The sequence below is a fragment of the Macrosteles quadrilineatus genome, unplaced genomic scaffold (assembly GCF_028750875.1).
Source record: "Macrosteles quadrilineatus isolate MER2022 unplaced genomic scaffold, UCM_ALF_1.0 Scaffold_3__2_contigs__length_128488019, whole genome shotgun sequence".
Lineage (NCBI taxonomy): Eukaryota > Metazoa > Arthropoda > Insecta > Hemiptera > Cicadellidae > Macrosteles > Macrosteles quadrilineatus.
Genome location: NW_026542596.1, coordinates 108,934,562 through 108,961,126, shown reverse-complemented (window position 1 = coordinate 108,961,126; position 26,565 = coordinate 108,934,562). Strand labels below are relative to the sequence as shown.

The window sequence follows — 26,565 nt, the reverse complement described above, 5'->3', positions numbered from 1 at the left end:
TACTATATCTTTCATGCTTTACCTGAACAAATCTTTTTCATGTGGTTTTAAGATTTGGTAAAATCTGTATGAGCTAGCGTCAAATTGCATTCTTGTACTTTAAACTGTTCAAACCAAGAACAAAAAAATCCACAGTGTTTCTTCAACTTTGCATTCAATTTTTTACCCTAAAACCAATGTGGGCCTAACATCAAACTTAAGATTCTATTCGAAATTATACATAGGAACATTTAGGCATCAACATCCCTGATGGAGGCCCCTAAGCAAACATAAAATAAACTGTTTAAAGAAAGACTAGCTTCAATTGCTACAAAAATATTATGTTGGTGTTTTGATTCTAGGGTTATAGCTATTCTGTAAAGGCGTTTTACTAGCATTTGTTTACTAAAAAGAGTTTATGTAACAGACTTGATGAAATTTATGCTATATAACCTTACTTTTCAGTAGGAAACTTCAAAGTTTGAAGTGCCTGTAAAGATTGACCTTTAAACTGTTTTAACATTTTACCGAACCTGGTAGCAGTGGTAGCTTAGTGGTATTGTCTGGAACTGATAAGCCAAACATTGACTGATGGAGATCAGCCACCTCTATCCTATCACTACGGGCAGGCACTACTAGCTTGCCCATGTAACCAGCAGGTCCATGGTAACAGGTATTTGAGGTTTATATCTTTTTTAGAAAATGACATTTCCGTTGTCCCACTACTCATGGAATTCTCACTGTCACCATGTTTTGAAAATGTTATCTTGAATCACCTCTACTGAGTAGGGATAAAGTGGAAATAAAAGACTTTTTATTATGAAAACAAAAAAGGAAGCCATATATTTCCTAAACAGTATCGACAATGAGTATGTATGCTTACCTTATTATTAACAACTTCTATGTCTAGCCTATCACTAAACACTTCTCAACCTACATTTTTTTGTTGGTTTTTACAATCGAACAACAGTTTTTACAATTCTTGAGCTTTAATGCCAATGTCAATACTTGCTTCAATTTATTCATTGGTACATTACTTAACGAATAAAAACTTTTTCAATAAAAAAAATTCTTTCTCCATTGAAAGCTTTAAAGGTTTGCAACACCACATAATAGTAAATAATTTGTACATGTATAAAGTTTGATATTGAATTTAACACTTCAACTCAACTTAAACAGTCTTAGTAAAAACCGGTAGGTAAATAAAACCACAATCTTGATCTATATATATTAAAATGTTATTTAAATATCAACAAAGCTGATCACGTTTTCTTTATCAAATCAAATGGATCAGGTTTTTATTAATCTTGTTCAGTCAATGTGTTAAATACAGAAGATAGATATGCCTATATACTTCTATCATAGGCTTTCCACTTCTTTGGTAGTGTTGAATTAATACAGTAACTGGTGTTTATGACCAGGGTAATAAATTAATCCTTGGTCTTCACTTATTGCGTCAAAAAATTTGAAAACTTAAAAATAATTCGTATCATAATTACAAATCTTTTTGTCTACATCAATGCCAACATAATTTTTTACCTTGTACGGGAATGTCAAACAAAAAGGATTATTTATTTCTCAAAGGGAAAGTTTGACAGTATTGAACATAAAAATATGATAGAAAGCTTTAGAAAATCAATTTTTTAATTGTTAGATATTAATTAGTATACAATATGTGTATAAAATACTCTTGAATCAACAAATTCTTTGTGTCGTTTTTCAAAGAGTAAAAATATACTCTTTTGGTAGTTATCCCATTCAAAATATGCCATCCTGATTTTACATCCTATTTGCTATCGTCCTAAATTTCAAATGTCTATAATAATTTTGGGTTGGTTTCCTAAAATGGGTTCATTTAGGCACATATACAAGTGTGGGTTAGTGATTTACTGAACTATACGTTCATTTAATTCTATATGTTACTCAATACAATCAGAATTAATTTACTGTTTTCAAATAATGAGCTAGATGACAGTGAATAAAAAAAAATTAAACTACGCTTAGAACCAAACTTGTCCATTAATATAAAACTAATTCCATGAGTTCTGAAATATACATTTTATGACTAAGTATTCACATTATCTAAGAGAATAATATTTAAACTCTAAACCTACATAAATATTACACATGTGAATTCTCGGATGGGTGATTAATGTGAAAAATTATAAATATTTTTATAATGCTGTACATTGCGAAAAATACTTCACCGACTTAATAAATAGTAAGTATTTATACATTTTACATTTAAGGCTGAAGCTGTGCTTTTTGTGTACCTGAATGAACTTTTTTGGTTTTTTTACTATAGCTATTACAGGGTGTTTGAAAATAAATATCTGAAATATAATAATTTATAGTGTCCAATACATTAATTTTCCAGTTGTAAATATATAAATGAAAGAGGGACTAAATATGTTTATGTGGGTCCATCAAGTGGTTAAGCACGGGTTTTCACGGAAAGAACAAAAACTTGGTTGAATGACACTGTCTTTGACCACCTAATTACAGATATTTTGCTCAACTATTACTTCAAACTTACTAATCAATGTTTAGAAGAACTGACAGATTGTCTCAATGTCTCCTTAATGACATTTTCTGCTCACATTGTATATGATTAATTATCGGTTAAAATCAGATATTTGGAAACACTTTGTCCAATAGAGCTCTGTAGTTTTAGGTTTTAAACTCTATTTAATATTGGGCAAAAAGTGTGTAAGCTAAAAATAAGTTTCTGTGATGATTATGGTTGTACACTCACAGTATAAGGGTAATGGCGGCTGAGAGAATTAGTGTAGCTCAGTCTCTTACTATACTCTTGCTATTTATATTGCTATTGAGCTCAGGTTATAACACTTTTATTCAATTTATTTTTAATGGAAAATAGGCATGTGTTTTTCTAAGCTTCACGTTTTATGTTTTGCTTACTAAGTTTAATACGTCAGCTTACATATTTGATCTCATTGCATTCTAAGCACTGTCTGCGTCAAACAGGCTTGACTCTTAGTGTCATGTGCAATTTTGTTAGTCATGAAAACTGTTATTTTGACTTAACTTTCAATTTGAAATGTGTCAACTAATTAAATCGTCAGCGTGAAACTCGACAACAAATATTAACAAAATACAATGTGGATTATCGAATGAGTCAGTAAGCACACAGACATTGCCTCACAAGCATTTCGGCTCCAGCCATACAGTATAAAGTAATGGAATATGTAAAATATACGTATTTACTCAATAAAGACACCTAATCTTTAAAAAAATCACTTGACATTCACAGTAACAAGCAATATACATGTGATTCTCATTAAGTTTTTTTACGTATAAAAGAACATTGAAAATACGCAATATTAAAACATTAACTTTTCCGGTTACCAACTAGAAAAAATAAGTTGACAAACACAATCAAATGTTGTCATCGATTCATAATCAAGTAACAATAAAACAGGAAAAACAACAGAGCCCCAACAATACTTCTTGTACAACAGATAAAACTAAAAACAAAATGTCAATAAATATCAACTAGAAGTATATCTAAGGGTGTTGTTTGACTAGGTGCGACTACTAGACAGGTTTAATCAAGATTGCACATCACCCGACCTAAGCCCCTATACAGAGAACAAATTACTATCACTCTAAATAAAAGAATAATTTAAGAACATAACTTATTCACAATTGCATCCGTCTGGCTATATACAACACCGAGTCTCGAAACTCGATTGGTCCGTTTCGTTGAGCTGGACATTGCTTTCCCAATCAGCTGATGAACTGGGAAAATTTTGTAGTTTCATCACTTTTAGGTCTTAGTCGTTAATAATAATTTCCTATTACACAGAACACATATTCATGTCAGACACTATCTAGGCAAACACATCAAAGAGATGTGTGCACCTCATTTGTGGACCTAAGGGTAATATTAACATAATAATGTGGTAAAACATTGGGACAAATAAACAAGAAGTGTTAATCAGCGATTACATCGCCAGCTTTGTGGGAGTTTTGGACGGACAACTTATTAATAATCAAGTTGGCTAAGTAATAAAAGAATTTAATAATTCTATACGTTACTCAATACAATCAAAATTAATTTTCTCCTAAATTTTATGAACTTAAGTTCATTCTTAAGTTAGTAAACTTTGGCTAGTTAAGCCTTACAGTAGCACCTGTTGAACACGTCTACATCCAGTGTTGTCGAGCATTTTTCTAATTTCAAAATAACAACTTTAAAGATTTAAAACCTCGAATTTATAATTCACTATAGTTGTAATTTACCTAAGAGATTCTTAATCGACTAGACACATCACTCCAGCCACGTGACTAGATTTCGGTTGGCAGTAAAACAACGAAGCAAACAGTTAGGTACGGTAAGGCCGACTTTTACAGGCCGATCACAGATTGGTGGTGACTTGGCCTCTGGATTGCGCCAGGCTGAGTTTCACCAGGAGCGCCGCCGTCGGTTTCCTAGGTGTGCCGAGCGGTCAAGCGGCCGAAGACACGGTGCTGGAAGGCGGTGTGCCGCACGCCTTCAACTCCGTGAAGATCTCTGTGAAGAACGCGGGCTCTGAGTTTATCCGGAGCATGCTGCGAGACAGGGAGTTGACGATGAGCAGACACCTGTCCCAGAACCGCTCCTTGGAGTCCTCCACCAGGAAGGGCTTGAGAGGGTAGGAGATCTCATTGCCCATGTAGGAGTAGGAGAGGTATAGACATGTCAGCACAACGGCTTGTAGCTCTGGCTCGCTGTCTACCTCGTCACCGTGGACCAGCTCTCTCACCAGCATGTAGACGAATACCACATTGGCTGGGTTGATGAACGCAACGTCCTGTAACAATAAAAGAAAATAAATAAAATATATATATTTGTGTTAACTCAATTCAACATAAACATATTGATAAATAGGGGCTGAACCTCATAAAAGCACAAACTTGATACATATGTTTTGACGGTTGTTTAAAACTCCATCACAGATTTTTAATGGATCCCCCTCTGATTTTTTTTCAGAATAAGTTAAAATACACAAACACGGTTTGAACGTAAAACAAAACCGATTGCACAAGTGTACATTGCCGTGGGCAAGACTGGCAGAAGCAGAAGTTGGAGTTTTAAATAACCCTCAAAACATGTGTAGCAAGTCTGCTGCATGTTTTCATATCAATGATAGTTTACGATATTTGTTTAAGACATGACTTTGTAGTCGTAATAGTTTTAAAATTAAAACAACAAGTAACAAATAACAAGAAATAAATACTACCGTAGACTATACATTGGCTATTAGTCAATGATAATTTGCATAAACCCCAACTGTACATAAGAAACCGACTAGAACAGATCCGTAAGAATAATCATTTTACTATAAAGTTGTAAGGTTTTTTGTGGTAATGTCGAGATTCGAGGTGACTCATACAATATAGCAGCCCTGATCGATTCGATTTATATAATGTCGTCACTCGAAGTTGTGTCGAGAGAAAAATATCAAGACATAATTTATAGAATAGTACCAGTAATCTAAACTCCGAATTGTTTTGTTAAGTCAGGTCTCCTACTCCAACTACTTGGTCTCTCCCGAAATAATTAATTGGAGATCCTCTTCGTCCTAGAAAGGACAGAGCTACTTGCACGGTTGCACAGAGGACTTGCACAGTAAAAAAAAAAACAGCCACAGTAGCTTTTGAGCCTTGTGGAACTTCACGAAAACGCAACGTAACTACAGATAACGAGATGAACTGTGTTGTGTATGTCGTCTGCAACCAGATTTGATTGCAACACTCCTTGAAGAATTATCTCTAGAGTTAAGATCCATATTTAGAATGTTAACATTAGTTGAATGTTATAACATTATATAACATTAAAGAAGAAGAGGGTTTGTTTGAATATAATTTATTGTTTTATTATTCTATTTGCGATTTTCTGATTGTTTTACTCGTGTGTTTTTTGGTAAATTTATAAATAAATTTGTATTGCGGATTAATTTGACAAAGATTTTACAGTCAGTCAAAATTATACTCAAACTCTTAACCATATTTAAGTAATTGAAATTTAACTCCTAATCTATTAAATATTGTACAGAAAGGGTTTTACAATTTATAATTTATAGTTAATTTTATTTATATAGCCCAAAATACCGCGTAAAAATTTCAGCATAGGATGTTAGACTTGCGTTAAAGATAGTATGACCTTTCAACACCTGTTTTCTTATGTTTTATTCTGATCCCCGCCCCTATTCGAGAGCAGGTTCCACCCCTACAGGTTGGACTCTTCCTGCGACGCTAGCGCTATCGATCCCCTAGCGGCATAGTTGTCAACCACGGTCGTCCTGACGCCGGTGCCACTTTCCTCCAGACGTCTATTTTCCAGTGTAAACCTATTTAGATATTCTTCCATCCCGTACTAAAGTAACACATCGATAACATAATGAAATAAACTTCCCAATGAAATATGCCATAGTAAAGGGTGGGGCAATGAAAGCGCCCCAATTTATAAACAGTACAAACTCAATAATATTCACCCTATGGATGGATATACATAGCACACCAAAACACAGCTTATTTTTTGCCATTTTAACTTAACAAAGTCATTTTTCCATTTCTTGAGAACAAAATCCTACAAGTGACTTCATTGTCCTACTTGACATTCCTTTTTAGCCACTTGAAACTCCATCAAATACTCCTCCAGCACTTTGGACTATCCTTAGCTTCGGTTCAAGCAAATCCGTGGGGTGACTTTGAAAAACCTAGAACGTCAAGTAGCTTATTAGAACAACCCCCCCCCTCCCAAAAAAATTAGCCAACGTAAAGCTTTCAACAACAAAAGCTTCCTGGCAAATCTCTTCGGACTTTGAGTTACTGGGACTCATATTCTTTTAACATTTGCTGGTGTACAAAAAGTTTTGCGGCACCCACCGATTATTTTTTCTTTGTTTAAGCGATTATCCTAAATAATTTTACCCAGTTCAACATTGTTTTCCAATCTGGAACAGCGCCATGTTGATCAAGGATGGAATACGGTCCAAACAATCTCTGGGTTTTTGCACAAGAACCACTATTTTATAAATAGGTTCCACATAAAAATCTCAGTGTTAATAGCCTCAGGCATAATATTTACTAAAATGGCATAGTTTAATTGACGTTTTAAGCTCAGCTGATCATTCATTGTTGCAACAATTAACATGTGACAGGTAAAACAAATTGTAGCGTTCTCATTGCCTCACCCTGTAGTTAAGAGTTGTCATTGTGCTCTCCAGACAATAAAAACATTTCTACGGTTTGATCCTGAGAAAAGTCAGTAGCTTTTTGATCGTTCCTGGCTCGAAACTATACCCAACTGTCCTTGATGACCTTTGGGCTGTTAATAAATGTGCTAGCTAAATAACCAGCCGGTCTTAGTCAGTAACAAAGACATCATCTAATTAGTTTAGCACTCATACACTTTAATTACTCCCTTAGGCCTCCTAATTCGCAACTTGTTGTGTCAGCATCGTATATATGAAAAGAATCAAGTCAAATCTAATGTGAAAGGTTCCATGTCATCGCAATTCTTTATGTGAAATATTACTACACAATTTTATCCTACCTCAGGGGATCCTTGCTAATATACGCTAATATAACCCCATTCCATACACATAAAGTTTAAATTGACATAAAAGTGGTATTACTAAGTCAAAAACACAAATAAGAGGGTGGACCAGGCTTTTAGTGCTGAAACTTGGCTAGGACACTCATATTTTAACCGTTGACAGTTTCTTGGACTCAATGGCTAGAACTGTTAATCCCAAATGGATTTTTAAGCTCGTGTATTTATTTGGTTGTGTTTCAATTGTGTATTAAATCAGAGGACAAAACTTACATATTTTCAACATGTAACCCTAGTTTAATGTGATTATTTAGCTTTATAAACTATATATAGTATGACAAATACATGTTTTATTAGGAGAATATATTTTAAATATTACGAGTTACTACCTAGTTTCAAATCTAAATGTTTGAATTCGGAGGCTGTGCGTTTATTTAGGTTTAAATTAACTAGATCAAATATAGACCGAAATCAGGTATGCAATCGTGGAGATTAGTTTGTTGTAGGAAATGAGATCTTGTTAGCCGTGGCTGAACTGAGAGGCTTCATACAGTCACATGGAGACGGCCGTGTCTGTGTACAAACATGTGCGAAATGCAATTGGTTCTCTCTTGCATAAACAACAATTGCAGTAATAGAAGTTGTTGTACGGTGACGTGAACGCCGCGTTCCACTGGATAGTTTTTTTTCTCATAAGGTACGTTTTCAATTTCAAGGAACGTCCTAGGCGCATGTTTAAGTATATTTGTTTTTAACAGATCCCGTACAAATGTTTTACAATCAGTATACAGTTGAATTATAAAAACACTTGTTAGGCGAAACCAAGGACGAGAATACATACGGAATTTTCTCCTACTTCTGTAATAATAATACAAAAATAAAAAAAAACACCCTCATACAAGTTATGATAATTTTCATCAATAAAAAACACACATACACATGTGATAAAACTGGATTTGGTATATGATTCTGTTTACTTTAATTGTTAACAAGTAAAACAGCTGATTCCAATTGTAATTCATTGTTAAGAAACGATAGCTCGTAGTTGGCAAAGGGAAATTAATTGGAAGCAAAGTAAAGCAAATTAAGAGCAAGGGAATCAGCTTATTGGGTTCCCTTGATATAAATTAGAGCTCGGCTTGAACAATTAGAAACATTAACTTTCTTTGGCATCACTGTGATCGGAAATTGCTACTTTGAATTCAAAGTGATAACACGTTAATAATTTACAGAACATAGAAACATTATACATCACATGAAACTGTAACACAAATAATTGTGTTTGTTGGTATTATTATAAAGTAAGTTTATAATGGTTCCAGTTGGAAATAAACACAACAACTTATTCAATGTCTACAGAATGTATAAAGGTTTTAGGTTTTAAAACACGGCCTTAAAAACTTGACGGAACCTCTTCGGCCATTTCAGCCCGGCCATTTTGTACACCTCTCCTCTTAATTAATTTTCTTCTCTTGATTGTCTGGGTAGCCGAGTGGTTATATAATGTTCACCTATAAGGTCGCTGGTTCGAATCCAAGCGAGATCGTTTCCAGACCTAGATGCCATTTGTCATTGGGCTATGAATTAATGATGCCATCTAACAAAAAGTTCGACGTTAGATAGTAACAAGACCAGGGGTTGTACCGTTCTCTAAAAGGTAAAAAATTCCACTGGCATAGAAACACCCAAAATAAAATAAAAAAAGCTTTATTCCTAGCCTTGGGATAAAACACGTAACTAAGGTCTTGCTTACGAAAAGGTTTAACTTAAAAGGGTACAACTGAACGTTTTTCAACCCGATTATGAGTGAAAGAGTTCAGAATGGAGTGCAATGCCTTGTGTAGCGGTTTACTTTAGACTGACCCAGCAGTTTCTTGATCTATGCTCGTTTATTCAATGCCTTATAGCTGAGTCCAGTTAAGAACCATTTTCTCAGGACCGAAACGTGGACTAGGCTAGCACTATAACCAACCAGCTACCCAGGCAGCTATAAAATGATAACTATAACTATACTTTAAGGTTAACAACAGTGGAAACATAAGTTAACATTCACGCTGTATATTGTATTCGTCACATCCGAAAACGAGCAGTCACAAATGTCACAGAACGGTTTAGAAATACTGTACGTTCTTTTCAGCGAAGTTTGCAGTTGTGTTTTCATTGTTTCCAAAAAACGAGAGGTACATTTTTGTTGATTGCCACCCCCCCCCCCCCCCCAAACCTTCTCATGCAGCCTGGGTCAAAGGGTTGATGGGGGAGGGTTATCTCGTATTACCTTTCCACCTCTACACAACCCTAAGCTCCTTTTGTTTGTATTTTTCAAAAACCTAAGAAACCCATGTCAAAAAATAATACATTCTTATTGGATAAAATTGTCTTAACATCGAGTTTTCGTTTGTAAATTGGTTGATCAAATTAAAGTAGATTATATTAGTGAGGGTATATCTCTATTGTGATACAGCGGACTTTACAATTTTGATATACAGTACTCTTTGGGTATAGTATCAGAGGAAGCAATGGTTTTTCATTATACAACTTAACTTTGTTAAAATATTTTTTAATACTGTAATGAATACATAAATAGTTTTAAAATTCATCTCTTCTACATATTCCTCGGAACTACTAGTAAAATTATCTTTCGTGATGGATCTAAAAGAGAGTTTGTTTAATCTATGTTTTAATTTTCTAAAGTACACAAGTGTAACCTTGTATAAACATTGGCAACATTTAATCAACATTGTAAACACAAGGAACAAGAACAGAACGGGCCAAGTACTCGCAGGAAAAGAGGCAAGATCTAATCCCAACGGTAACTAACTGGATTAAGACTTGACTTGGATTAACTCGGCAAAGTCTTGCAGAAGACACCGGACTTTTTGGTCCTTGGAGCAGAGAAATTACCTAGATTATACCTTCTTTTACAAAAGCAGGGCTGGAAATAAATGTCCATGGACGAAATTAGTAAATACTTAATGGATTGCGACGAAAACATTTTATTTACAGATTGTAAATGTATAATGTGTAATATTATTGAAAAAAAATCAGCTAGTGTTGTACTTTGAATGTTCGAAGTGACTATGTTATTTTTACTAAGCTAATAAAAATAATATTAGCTAATAAAAATAAATTTAATGTATGTAGCATTGGTTTTTAAAAAAGTGAATGATTTAATAATGACTTTTCTTATTTAACCAATTTTATGTGAAAACTTTTATGAATTGAAACTGAAAATCGATACATTGTACGATAACAGATAGGCGATTTATAATATTAGCATTTGGTATTAATCAGAATATGGAATCAAATTTGTAAAATTTATAAGAATAAGCTAATATTTTATCTAATACGCACTCGTGATTTAGAAATTTCATCCTCATTGTGAAGTTTTAGCCTACAGATAACAACTACAGATTCTATAGTTACTGGTGGTAGGTGCCAAATGCGGTACCATCCCTTCTCGCAAGAACCGCATAACCAAATCACCTGTATTGTCCATAGATTGATTCTGTAACTAGGAGTGCATTTGAAAAGTTAGGCCTTCGTCCTAATTTGTGAAAGTTTTAATGTGGGAATTTCTTAAGTGAATTTTATTGGTCTTGAAGATAATAAAAGGAAAATTAGCAACGTTTACTGATCTCTGTTTACATTTTATACATACGTTAATTTTGACACACTGATAATTGATCTAAACAAGAGATAGTACAAAAATATTGAGTTTTTAAAACAAATTGTAGGTGTGTAACCGAAGCATTGTGAGCATAAAAGCATTGAAAACCCACCTTCTCAACTTACTGTATCCTCACCTTGTTGAGAAGCGCGAATACTGCTTATTTTTTATTTTATTTACTGCTATAACATTATTGACAAATAACTGACTGATGCATTGCATCTAACTTTTATTTTGAAGAATACAGGCTATTGATTTTACACTGTTTCATCCCTGCGTTCTAATCACGGAATAAATAAATTATTCCCTTCATTTCGTGAGACGTAAATAACCCAGAGAACATAGTTCCTCACATCACGCTACAACAGCATGGAACATGCCGCTGATTCATGCGTGGTCATAATAGAATTAGTCGTTCGTTATGTATAAACATGTTCTAATTAGCTAATGCATTCTTCATTGCAGTTTCATGTAAAACGCCAACGTTTATTTATCGCACAGCAGGAAGAATTGTTATAGCAAAATAAAAATTATATAGTAAAATTGTAGCATTATGTTCAATTCCACCGTAATTCCAATCTCAAGAAAAAAACGTACGATTCAAAATATGGTTTAGGTTTTTTTTTAGGTGGGAATAACAAGAAATAGTACAAGTAAATATCCTGAAGCTATGTTTACAACATATTTTACAAACCATTAGAGGCCGGTATTGTCAACAAAAGTGTTAAACATTATGTTGTTAACTTAGGAGTAAACGTGACTTTAAAGACGTGCTACAACACGTTTAACATATCTGAACATATCTTCGTGAAATAATTTCAGTTGTAAGCACCAAACACTGTTTTAAACATCAGGACAAAACTACTTTTTCATCACTCCGTAACGAAAGTAACTATTTTCGATAACAGCTGTCATCAATGAAAGTAGCTGTTTCCCAAGCTCAAATTTAGGGCGAGGGAAAATCGATCAGCTGATTTTCCCTCGCTCTCAATTAGTTCTCCATTTATTCACTACGCGCGATAGTGTTTTGTTACGGTTTAATTTAATGATTTGAATCAACTGTATGTATTGTTAAAAGATGTTTTATTCTTTTATTTTCATGTTTAAACAAAATTTATTGAGAAATATACGTAGGTTTTCTTTTAGAAGATTTTATTTTATTTTGATGTTCAATCAAATTAATTGAGAAATAGAATAGTTGTAATATTACTGAAGTCTGCTAATCTGTGTTTGTGTATTTTTGCGTCGTGATGAAAAGTATCGTTCATAACTCGTACCGAAAGTTATTATCCGGCACTTGCTCCATTATTCCCGTCCTCGGCTTCGCCTCGTTCGTGAAAATAGCTCTCACGTACTCGGCTTCGCCTCGCAGGTGAAATTGGGGTTCCCTGTGTTCGGCTTCGCCACACACAAAAACTTGAACGCGCGACGGAAAATGCCACTTTCGGTCCTAGTAATGAAATATACTATTTCTGTTAACTTTTGTTTAACACATGTTGTAGACTCCGGTGTAAACGCGGCTTGATTCTTTCTGTTTGACAGAAATGTGACAGAAATATGCATTCTTTAATACTTAATTTAAATTAATTTAATTTAATTTAATAATACATGAATTAATCTGTAACATGTTGTCCATTTTCAACAAATAATATATTTTAGCTACAAGATAATATTGGTGCTAGAAAAGATATTCACATAGATAATTCGAGCTAAAAATATTCAAGGAGATCCGGATATTTACATCCATATTTGTTGTCACGAAATAATAGGTAAAATGTCTAAAAACAAATTTTATCTACACAGTAGGGGTGAAATTCCCCACCTCCATTTGTGAAAATCAAATCAGAACAATTTACATCAAGCAGAATGTACTTCTCTACGACCTCGCAATAATTACCCCCGCCCCCCACCATGACGTGGGAGGGTAAAAAGAGAGGGGGTTGTCGTAAGTGTTAGGGTGGGAGAGTAGTAGCCCAAAAAGAGGATTATGTGTTCGTTGTAGGATGGTTGTAGCTAGAAGGGAAATAATCCTAGACTGCAACGAGGAAAGTTTGTACAGGTTTGTAGTTCCGTACCACATTTCAATTAATTTAACTAAGTTTAAAACTAATGTAGTGTTTGTACATTAAATATGTTTACAATACAGATAAATCTTGCCCTTGCTTATAAAAAAATTGTTTCTTTGCATTTGTACTGTTTGAAATTAATTACCGTACTGAAAATTATAAGCAAAAATAAAAATACTTTAGAATGTTACATAATGTTGAAATCGACTTTAAAACGTATACACATATCAGTTCTTCAACATTGGAGACTTTCGACTTACTAGTTTACTAACTTTGACAAAACCCCAGATGGAAAGATCACATGTTAGATTTTGTTTCAATGTGATATTCAACGCACTGAGCTTTCTGTTGCACGTTCATGACGTCTGCATTAAGGTTATGTTTTGAAGTTTAAGACTTTGAGCGACAACAATGGATCAGCTGATAGATGCAAATCATGTTAAACAAACTTTATGAGTTCCTCTAACATATGGTAGTTTCAAAAATGATTTAAGTATGCCTAAATAGATTGTATTAAACTTCAAAGTTGTCCAGTTTTTTGGGACACTGTAATTTCAACCATCAAGTACAAACGTGCAACATGAAACACTAAGGTCAATGACTGTACGTGAAATATCAAACATAAAACATATGTTTGAAAGTGGAAAGTCCATCAGAAAAGATGATATTGAGCGTGGGAAATAAAACATAGACATGACTAAACGTGGAATCCCTAACATTAAACGTATGATTAAACTTAAACAGTGCGCCAACAAAGTTTTCCCTAATATACAGTGTTGTTTGGATAACATTATGAAGGGATGATACCACCCTTACATTGTCGCAGGGGGGGGTTATAAACACAACCTACGTCATGGACCAAAATAAACCCATCCAAGAGTCTCGCTTTAACTTTATCCAATTGGAATGAACAACCTTAATAAAATCAACCCTCGAGATCTTGAAGGTGTATTCACCTTTATTGCTTAATATAACATGGTTTTTGAACTGTTTTGTTCCATAACTCCTACAGATAAATCACATTTAGTTTTTATAGCTATTTGTAATGAATTCATAAGACAATCTTACTTAAATGTGAAAGTTTGTGTGTTTGTGTGTTTGTTTGTTTGTTTGTGTGTTTGAAGTTCAATCACGCATTAACTACTGGACGGATTGGGCTGAAATTTGGCATGATGATAGCTTACATTCCCGATTAACATATAGGCATATTCTTATCTCAAAAATCCTTTCGGGCTCCGCCCCATTGGCTCTGTAATTCCCCATGTTAACCTTATGAGTATTCATATTTAAAGGGAATTCAAGAATTTAGTCAGCTGTTTCAACTAAAAAAGTTGGTTCTATGATATGGAAATAGGTACATTAAAAAGTTATAAGATTTACTAAAAGGGTGCAGCGCTATATTTTTTAGCATTTATGAAAACAGCTTATTTGAACTAAGCAGCAACAAAAAACTGTGATACACAATGAGAACTAACTGTCAAAGTAGGATTGTTTACAGTTATGTTTATGTTTTTCATTTCATGAATAATTTGTGATATTTTGCCAATTGTTGATAATTTATTTTTCTCTATTGTTTAGGTGAAGTGGCAGAACATTTTGGCTATGGTAGATGTGTAATACTATAGAATACTGTAAATTTAAAAAAGCAAATTTTATCAAACTGTGTCCTTCCTTATTGCAAACGCAAAGCTTGAGTATAACTGCAATAAGCAGTTTATACTTATATTCCAACCCCGTACGAAGGACGGGTTCTCTGCTAGTATAAAATAAAATATAATATGATTTTTAACATAGCTTATGAGTCGAATCTATGTAAGTTTTGCTGTACAAAATTTACTTAATTGTATGTTATAGTTAGTTTCAAGGAAATTGTGAAAGTCCGTGGTGCAATCTTTTATACGATTATGCATCACAATTGTAAGGTTATTAGTCAATACTAGTGTCCCTGTTGCTCGAATCCGAGCAATTGCTAAGTATTACAGGCGTTATTATTTTAAAACGAATTTCAACCAAGTCAGCAAATGATTGTAGCAAACTGTTAAATTAGCAAACTTATTGACTGTTTAACATGCTCATCTTCTCACTTTTGATTTCAGACAATTTTGACAACAGCTGGAGTTTCATAACCATTTTTGTTTCCAATGTTAATCTTATGGAGAAATACGAAACTTTAAAGGGCTCCAGGGCCTCACTCTCTCATTATTTCCCTAAAAAGAAAGTTTCCTGCACAACTTCACGTTATGCTCTTTCCAATGACACCAAAAACATGACAATCGGTTCAGTAGTTTCGGAGGAGTAATTGTCACCAAAAATCTGCTTGCGTATTAAATAAGTATAGATTACGGGTTTCCAAGAGTGAAGGGAATTGAACTGTTTTGATTATTGGTGTAAACATATAACCTGAACAATTCCTTAGGTTTATGTTATTTGAAAATGATCCATAAGATTGTTTAAGCCACACAATACAATAGCACACGGGTTTTAGCATAGGTTAAAAGAATTGTCTATACTCCTTTTATTTATGGTTTTAGCATGGGAAGAATTTTATTTCTGTAGACGTAAAGAATAAACGAAACTAGTACGAGTTGTACGTTTACTCTTAGAACTTCCGGTTGAAATTGTATTAGTTATTTGCTTTTTAATATTCTTCAAATGTTAGATACAATCTTAGTAAATATTCTACTGTTCACATTGGATATTACTAGTATAATTCTTATTTGATTATAGCTCTGATAAGTTAAAAGTCGTCATAAAACACATCTGACCCTTTGAACATATATTTATTTATTTTGTGACAAACAACAATGAATATTTTAAATCCAGCATTAAAGATAAGTTTCCTAGGACATCGATCGCCAGCAATAATTCAGAGTTAGTGTCAAAGCAAGAGGCAGAGCGGACGCCGGCAGAATGTATACTGCAGCTTGCCGCACCGTGGCGTATAACAAATAGCATTACGATTGATTGAAGGCTCCGCCATGTCTGGAATATCACCTACCAAACGCACACAGTTTGTATTCGATGTTTGGGTAGTTTGTTTAGTATGATAACACTTTGTGTAGCAAACTATAATTTTTGTGGAAAATTTGTCTAAGTATTGGATTGCTAAAACAATTAAATGCAAACATGTTTGGGTATTTTTGAAATTGTATACAAACTAGAGGTCGTTCAGTGGTCGAAAACTCAATAAAAAATATGTAATGTAGCCTACAGAGTAAAGACTTCTCTAGTTTCACCCTCCGCTGTAAATAAAACATGTGATTGGAATTTCTTCCATTTTTTTAAATTTTCTGTTTATATTTTGCCGCAAGCATGGCAACCCATGTTAATTTCACCACCCTATGATGTTTTAGCCGCTTTACAAACGTTTATTGGAGGCCGAAAGCTACGTATTGCTGTCCATGCTAGCTGTCATCGTAATTTGGGGACCGAGCAGGTTTTTACATCCCTAGGGACGAAAATCAGCTGTTCGATTACCTTCTTATAACATTAATGCATATTAAATACAAAATCAGTATCCATAGCATTGCAATAGACTTGTTTTATTGTCACCGCTGCCTAGCAACTATTTTTTGCCGATTCCTCAAATTACTTTCCTCACATAACCTTACAGTTGTAGTTGTGCATTGCTGTTAGTGTGCATTATTATTGTGGTGAATAGTGGTAATAGGGTATAGTGAGGTCAAAAATAGCGTTCGTACCACGGACAGAAATGGTTTTGCAGCTCTCGATATCTAAGTTTTAGACTTCGCCTCGAACTTAAAAACTATCTTGAGCCGGTAAAACCTAATTTTCGGCTCTAGGTACTAAATATACTATTTCGTGCTATATCTTTCTAACAGTACGCGTAGATTTTCCCTGCGATGCACACGAACTGAGAAAAAAGGTTTTCAAGAAACATGTTTGCTTCTAATATATAGGATTTAGTAAGATTACTGCACAAATTCTGGTCATGAATAATATAACTCTACTAGGACAGATACGTAATTTTACGGATTTTGCACTCAAGCTGAACACTAATGCAAGGTGAAAGAAATGTGGAGTGATATGCGTTACTGAGTTATAGAATTCTTTAACCAAGGGCGTTCATTAAAAGCCTAATGATAAAAGATAGCTGGGTACAGTTGCGATATATCAAAAACCTACTAACTTATTTCAGGATTTCATCGGCGACGTCTTTTTTATTGTCAGCCTTTTACTATTTTCGTCTACTCATTCAAAACCAACCTTTAAGCATAGATGAAGTAATATAATACTTCATCTATGCTTCTATGCTTTAAGCTTCTTTCATACTATAAAATTTCTACAAATACGATTAATAACCGCACGAGCAAAACCTAAGTGTGAAAGGAGCGTTAGTTTTTATATATGGAAAACAAACTTTTTATTCTCCGTTTCTAATTGCAAAACACCACGTGCGATGTGAAAATATCACGCCAAAGACACTATTAGTGTTTATATCAGTATCAAAATAAACTAAACAATTTCAGAACCATTGATTTTCTTTAATTGACGTTTCAAAGAAAGGAAACCGAATATCAAAGGTCGTGAGGGCTACAAATGTCAGAGTTTCATTATCAACGTTCCTAGAAATGATCGCCATTGTGCTGCAGACAGAGGAAAACTGGAACTGAACTGAATCACAGGATTGGTTGTCACGCTGTTATTTACATGTAAATGAAATTTCCTTAACAAAAGACAAGAGCAATAATTGACAATCATAACAATGGTTTATAATTTATATGTTTTGAGAGAATTTGTTGTGTTGTGCAAGATGGGTCATATTTTGGTTAGGTTCGTTTACAATTATTGTTACCAATGAAACGGGTTTATTACCAACTCAAAATACACGAATGCAAATTATATAAGCTCACCTTATACAGTTGGTCTATCTGTTTAGGAAACGAAAAACATTTCTTAGATGAAGAAACATTTCCTGTATAGGTATTCTGTTAAGAACACTCCACAAAAAGTTTTCTCGTCACATGAACGATCAACCCTTTAAATGTCAAAAACTAAAATTTTTCACTAGTAATTTCTAATTTGTACATAGAACACAAAGAACTATACATTGTGACAAGTCCTGGTTGTATAGTTATGAAGTAAGTTTGCTGAAAGTCCCACTATACACGTGAGCAATAATTAATTATGGAACTATGCGCCAACAATGCAGGGAACGTTGTCATACAACCCCCACTTTGCTGCATATTGCAGCCCTGTTGATGACATAGAAAGATGGTCTATATTTAACTAAAGAGATATTAACCAAGTGGTAAATGATCATTCAATTAACATGCAGAACCTGGAAACTACAAGTGATTTGTAATATCTACTTAACTTTGGCCCCTTGAAAATAAAGGGGATATCGACAAATAACTTAAGAGCAGATGGCTTTTATCACTTAAACTTCTTGTATCACCTTATGACTTCTTATATCACTTTAAAATATAATAACAAATTGTATCGGATTGAAAACTGTTATATTTAACGTGTAACACGCATTACTTTGTATATTCATCATATTTACACTCACCAACTGCATATTCCCATTCCCAATGTATTTAAGTTTTTTGTTTGTAAGTAAGTCATTATGAAAAGGTCGTGCTGTAAAATGTTAGAGTAGCACTGTAAAGATAATTATGTTATTTTAATAATGGTTTCATCTGCCCACTAAAATCAAGGTTAACTAAAACATAATTTTATGCTTTACTGCAGTCAGTTAATTAGGTATGCTTGTAAACAAAAAAATAAATTTACGCCCAAATATTATGAAACAACATATTCCAACCTGTGGGAACAGTATTAGGAGTCAATTCATTTCAAATCCTATAAAATTTTCAATCATAATATTGTTTTTAAATGTTGCAATGAAGGATCATGTGTGTTATTATGTGTTATTAATGTATGTGAAAAAAAATTAAAAATACATTGTCACTGTAACGAACACGTACTTTTTACAGACTAGTATTTTTTTTTAAACTGTGTAAAATATTGTAGTTTGATAAATTAAAAAATATTAGTTTCACGAATTGACTGACTATTCACATATAATTTCCCCAATAGTCTTAGTAAACTTTTCACTACTTTGTTTTGGTAACTAATAAAGGTATTCTCAAAATTTAATACTTTCCTACTACAACAACAAACAACGCTCGTCCCAAAACAGCTGTTAAGGGATGTGGGGATACCAGAAGGGTTGTCTAGGGACCAGATCACATCATATATACAGGAGACGCAAGACAGTTTTAAGGAAGGGGTGACGTTTTTGGAGGGAGAGGAATGACGTTTTGCAGTCGATGTTCAAGTCAGGTGCAGGGGCGCCAACCTCCCAGAACCACCCCTTGCTGACTCACCCTCACTCATTGCTGCTGATTCTGTCCTGATTGTGCTGCAATAATTATTGATTGTTACGCTTTATTAATGCAGGGATATTTCCAGATGGATGCAACCGTGGGATGGGTTATTTTCGTTTGTGTCTATTTACGTCGAAACTGTTTTGTAATTATGTTTATTTGTGTTATGTCAGTAATAGAAGCAGAGGTGATTCATCGTTGTGATTTTTTTGCGTTTAATTATTATTCTGTGAGTTTTAACACTATTAGCGTTTCTTCTTTTTTTTACGGGATAGGTTCAAATCCTACTGTTAATATACAACGCCAACCAGATAGCAACGTTAGATAGCATCATGAAGTTGTAGTTCAATGACAAATGGCATTTAAGTCCGGAACAGACATAGCTTGGATCGAATTAGAAACCATACCATATGAAGGTGAGCATAACATCTACTTGGCTACCCAGACTGCTATGTTAGCTCTTCAATGCTATATTAATACCATTTGACTCAAAATTGTGAAAGTATTTAGGAATTTAGGTTGTATTTCTTTAGTAGAAATATTTTTGTAAGTAGTTTCCATTTTGTACGATTTAGGTTATTTTCATGTAGTTTCATACAGACAGGGATTCCTGCCCATAAATATGCTGTTTAAGTGTTAAGTGATAGCTGAGTGGTTATAGTGCTCGCCTGGGTAATTAATTATAGTTAGTATAATGTATCTCGGAGTAAGATATATTGTGTGGCTTTGTTACTGACTAAAATCAGCTGTTTCTTAATTAGCTGTTTACTAACATTACAACAATGAAGGTAAGCTGATTCAACTTTTGAACCATCAAAAAGCTACCGATTTCTGTGAGGATCGAACCGGTTTATTTATGACCAGGTTAAAAAAGCATCGTCATGTCCCTGTCACAAAATGATAACAATAGTTAATTCAATGGTATACGTTCTTGATTTGGATTCAATTTTTTTTCATTAGAGAGCAAGACTTCTGTCTTGAAGAAGACCAATCTACTCGTCGAAAACAAAATGGGTCCTTTCAAGCGGCAAGAACTTTCACTGCTTTCGATGACCCCCTTCTCAAAGCGATGGGATAATTTTTTAATGCTATGAGTTTTCCTCGTAAGAGTTTTATCGGCTCCCCCTCAAGACGATTGTATCTGTCCCCTGGCGCTATTATGTCCCCTCCATCTTTGTCTGACTCACGCAAACTTCAACCCCTAACTGTTCTTTGTCTCGCAAACTTCCCTTTTATTTTTACCATTTACGTTGTATTCCCTAGCCGCCTTTTCTTTTACAGAGACAAGTGTTTTAAAAATTCCAGCTACATGTTCTGGAACAATCTGACAAATGCAAGGGACGAAAATGCCTAAAGAATTTTTCCATTTTTTTTTTAATCAGCTGACGCACATTCCTCACCTCTGTCTGACGGTTCTTAAAAGGACACAATTTAGGGATACTTATCGGTTTTTTCATTTTCTTTTGGAAAAATATACTTTTCACTGATTCAAAAATTATACACTACAATGCTACCTTTGACCATTGCTTATACTCTGTGGATCAATAGAATTTCCATACAACTCAAATTTACCCTTTAAGCTTTAACTTTGGATCTTTTAAAGGCGTGGGAACAGGAAGGATATGAAAAAACGAACAATCTTTGTTCATGTATTTATAGAAATACGAATATTTAGACACGCTTATTCCAACTCGATATAAAAGATTCGAGCAAATAATAACAAAAGAGTTCAATTACCGTAACAAAAAAAAAAGGCTTAGCCTATTTTAGATATAGCTATATGCCAGCTCCTGATATTTAAGTGTTTGAACGTATATTATACATACAATCTGTGCACTAATGGACAACTCATGTTTGTTGCTGGTAAGCGTTCAGGTTTTTAGTCCATTCGGGGAAATACTACTCTTAATATGACGTATGCATTTCTTGTATATACTTTGTTGTTGAAGTGATTTGATTTGAAGAGTTCATATTGATCATAAAATAAATGCCAACAAACGTCCAGATAAATAATATTTTTTAGCTGAGCACGTAATAGAGAGACGTGAAACGGGTGGATTACCCTATATAGATGACCTTATGTCAACACATCATGAGAACAGGGGGCGCCCCCAGGGGGGGGGGGGGTAATCCAAATCCGAAATTGAGAGGTTTCTTCACGTTGCCAAAGGCGTGCTCTGTGTCTGCAGCAGTCGGTACTTTGCAATAGCATTACACGAACAGCCCAACGTGCAAAACCAGATGAATTCTTTTTATACGTTTGTATTTAATTTCTATCTATTATTCGTGGATACTAGGATGTCCCTTCTATATGAATTGAACGGATCTGTTATAGAGTGCGCTGTGTCAACAATTTTGTCACTTGGTTTTGGTCCCGATTATGTGTTAATGTAACATAAAATATGCTATAGTAAGCATACAATATCCTTTAAGTTTTGATTAGTGCAAATGTAGGCGTGAAGGAATCTGTAATTGGTAGCAGCAGCTATTTCGTACATAGAATTTTTAAGTACATTTATATCCTTTTCCATGATAACGTGCAGCTATCCTACATAATGGGCGAATTTTTATTTCTAAACGTGTGATTGAACTTGAGACGTACATTAAAAGTATTAGGCGTAGTCACATTTTTGTACAAATATGTTATTTAACTTGCAAGATGAACTTAAACACGTGACTGTTTGTTGCGCAGTTTGTAAAGATTTGTTCGTTTATCTTCAAGATTTACAAAAACGTGATTGTAAATTACGTTAATCGCCCTTCGACCTAAAGACAAACTTTAAAATGCGACAGTCCAAAATATTGTAAAGATTTGTAACGACAAACTTGAAAATGCGACAGTCTAAAATATTGTAAAGATTTGTAAAGACAAACTTGAAAATGCGACAGTACAAAATATTGTAAAGACAAACTTGATCGGACGCCATGTCGTCGGCAAATGTCAACGTAACATACGGAAGGAATGTTAGCGATCAATACACCATCCATCACAAAGATCAATGCTGGTCCTCAGAGTTCAAGGCTAAAACGTATCCTTTCCTCAAAATCTGTCTACTTCATTATATAATTGACTTTGTAACTGCGAGTAAATTTTTTGCACCGATTTAAAATCAGAATTTTGTATGTGTATGTCATGACCGGTTTTGTGTGTTGGTGTTGCTTAGATGTCTCTATTTTATTATATGGTAAATTTGATGGTACGATTTATTCTAAGGTTATAGACTCAAACAAAAATTCGTTTACCAATCGATCGTTCAATTTTGTCGTAATACAGTAGTTTACAAGTTGAAGAGTAAAAGTAAAGGGATACACCCAGGCGTAGTTCAAAAAACTTTACAAGTTTATTGTTGATTCCATTTGTGGTTGAATTACTTTTGTCTTAACCGTTGAATGTATTTAAACATTTAACTGTAAAACTCTGAAAGTAGTTACCACGATGTAACCACAAGGGATCGCAAAATGTTAAAGACAGTAGTAATTGTTAATATATTATTTTCGAATTATTAGGCTCTTCACCATGAAGGAAAAAGTGGTTAGTTTCACTGCTGAAAGAAAATTAAGTTACAACTATAGGATTTAAAATTGAAAATTAATTCATTAATTTAGGGCCATAGAATCCCACCAAATCAGAATTACAATAAAGTATTAACAATTTTGTACAACCTATTTTGTATTGCTCGATGGAAACGTTATTGAAGGGTAATCCTTCAAACCGAGAGCCGCAACATGACTACAGTATCTGTTTTGCCTATGTAGCGCCTTACTTTAGAGAATGGTATACGCGTACGTTTTGTTACCATCAAACTGCATTATGGAAAATAATGCATATCACTAACACAAAGTATTGCGTTATAGTGGTCAAAGAGTGCATACCTACAGATTGTTTGATGAAAGTATGAAAGTTTTTTCTATACAAGTATAGTGTGTTTTATTGGTATATCTTTGAATAATTTCCATACGTGAATGTAAACATATTCTATTGTAAATTTTAAATTTTATTGTTAATTCTCATAGGCACTAAAATATTTACCAAATTGTATTTTTTATCTGAACTATAAGTAATTACAAACTCTTCCTAAATAGGACTGTAGTACAAAAATTACATGAATGGAACAAAAATAGACCAATAACACTAACGCGATAGGAAGTATAAATGAGCAGTGTTGAACGAAGACTAAATTCGTAGAAATATATTGGAGTCAACATTGGATTAGAAAAAAAGTTTTGGCTTTTTTACTGTACCTGGAAGTGTTTACCATAGAAAATCATAGAAAATGTATTGAGTGAAAAGGGACAGAAAAATTATGATGGAGGGTACATAACCTGGAAATCCCGAATTTTGATTGAAAGTGTAGATCATTGTGAAGTGATCAATAAAAACACTCACTAAGCAGTTAATGTTATTGAGCAACAGAAGGGTCGGAACGTAAAATAGCCATTAAGGGTTGATTTTACTGTGGTTAATCGTAAAGCTCAGAGTGTGTCGTATTTATTCCGTCAACGATAATATCAAACTACCCCTGGCCTTGGCAGAAACATTTGCATGTTGGAGGTCTGCTAATCTTTATATCCAAGGCTACAAATGCTACAATATATCCACTCATTTCGTGTATCATTCCTTCACGTTTATTTATGTTTGGTTTAACGATTTGTCCCATGGCATGTTTTAAATCTATATAACTGCAGGAAAATGCTGTTGGAATATGTAAGTAAGATTTGTTCATGTAAATTTGTTGTAAACTTTGTAAGTAAGAGTGGCGACGATAATTAACCTAGGTAGAGCCAAACTAGGCTATATAAAATAATAGGTATTAGTCTTACCGAAAGAATAGACTGACCATTGATTATAGAAATACTTGTAGTATAAATCAAATTATCATTACTCAAAATATTGTATGTTGCCTGAGGATCTTATTTTCCATTGATTCTCTAATATTTCAAAACAGATTTAAAATTTTCCCACAACCTCATGCAATTTATGGGCGTATTATTTTCCATAACCATAAACATAATCATAGCTACTTGGAGGTCACGAATTGTGGATATTTATAGGTATGCACTGTGGATGCGATACTCACTGGCGTGGATTAACGTCTGCACTAGTGTGTTACGACGATTGCAGTACTATCATGATAGTTAGACCAATTCGTTACACTATAAACTGTAGGTCCCTTAATTGCCATTGGCTGTATGGACCATTAATTAACAGCTGTGTGTAAGGAACATGTCGGCCTTAGTCACCAGCAAGACAAGAAGATCGCGCTACTCATCATACACTCATTTTCATTTATACTTGGCTTAAAATACCTACATTCGTATGGTCGTCATTTCAGAAGAAAGTATCAAAGTTTACTATCCATTCCCGATTTGCCCATTCCATTTTACCAACAATCAATAAACGTATACCATCCATTCTCTATTTCCGCATGCAGTACAAACATTCTATTGCCTGACTCATCTTTCCTGTACAACCACAGCCAGATTCCTAATCTATATCTCGCTATCAGTGACCTCTGACTTGGTTTATATTAACAAACACACTCTGTCCCTGACCTTGGCACTCCTATTATCCTTGTAGCTTCTAAACTGTTTCTTTGACATCGCATCAGTCCACAAGTGACATGCAGTTTTTAAAACATCTTTTACTTCTTAAATATATTTAAGGCTAAAAACTTCGATTAAATTTTAAATTATGACTTCGGCATTAGTTTCCTCTCAATATTATCCTTCCTTCAAAAGAAGAATTCTGAAAATTCGTCAAGTGGTTGATTCAGAATCTTTGGTGCCTAGCTTGGTTTTATAAGGTTCTCCTAAGTTTGATTTAATCAGCTGTTTGGCAACTTATAATCGACAACTTAATCAAAAATTGCAACATATTAAATGTAAATATTGCAAATATAAACGTTAATGGTTTATCTTTTTGTTCCCCTGGAGAAAATTCTATAGTTATTTCCAAAGGCTTTATTCTGAAACTTTAGATGTCCACGAGGCGTATCCCAAGGGGATTTCAAGAATATGTTGAGGCGGATTAGGCAATATGCATCTACCTCTATTGATACTTTCACGAATTGTGGGGCGAAGCCCTATGCAAATTTGGGGGAAATAATTTCATATTTATAACCTTCACTATGAAAAAAACGTGAGTAACTACTTTTGTGGCTCTGGGTGAATACAGCATTAAATATAAATATCAAAAGCAAAATTTATCAAATATTCTTTTCATACAGGTAAACGAATTGAGAAATGCACCATTTGTTTATTACAAGTTTCACACAGAGTCTACAACAAGTTTAATTATTGTAAGATCAAAATATTTGATCAAACCCGATAGCATTTATGATTTAATGCCACACAGAAATGTGGCAACTGGCAACACATGCCATAAAGTTGTTTAGTTATTCAACAATCCACATTTGCAATTAACCCGCGCTAGAACTAATAATTGGATTGTGCTTAAAGCGAATATTGCGTTCTGCGCGGTGGATTATTGGATTATCAACTTCAGAAGTAACGGAGAGAGACTTCAGTTATCGAACATACATCAAGTTAATTGGCGTAATGATAGTTACATGACCTACTCTTTTTAGTTTAAGTTTACTACTGATTTTCAAGTAAGAAAAAAATAAGTGATGGTTTAAACTATAAGGAAAGTTTTAAACAGATTTTAATATTCAACGAGCAAACAAAAACGTACATAGTTGTTTCACTTTTATTACCTGTTTTGTTGTAATAGGCTGTCTAATGCTACTCCTATAGATATATGTAAAGCTGTAATTTCAGCCGACCCAACGTAAAGTAAAATATTTTTGACTATAGATACACCTTTTTGATGTATACGTCCCATTTTTATGTTAAAATTGTAACTACATAGTTTTAAAATAGAAAAAATCCAATAACTGAGCCACCGGCAGAGTAAGATGCTGTATAAATAAGATT

At 34.0% G+C, this 26,565-nt stretch overlaps 1 protein-coding gene across 1 annotated transcript in view; it reads right to left on the bottom strand.

Moving 5' to 3' along the window:
• Nucleotides 1-796: 796 nt before the first annotated feature.
• The window catches only part of LOC128989969 (cyclin-dependent kinase 5 activator 1), a 34,853-nt gene continuing 9,084 nt past the window's right edge, over nucleotides 797-26,565 (bottom strand). The window contains exon 2 of the mRNA XM_054412146.1: nucleotides 797-4,796. Coding sequence (XP_054268121.1) covers nucleotides 4,452-4,796 — 345 coding nt within the window. The 3' untranslated portion in view covers nucleotides 797-4,451. The remainder of the gene's footprint in view (nucleotides 4,797-26,565) is intronic.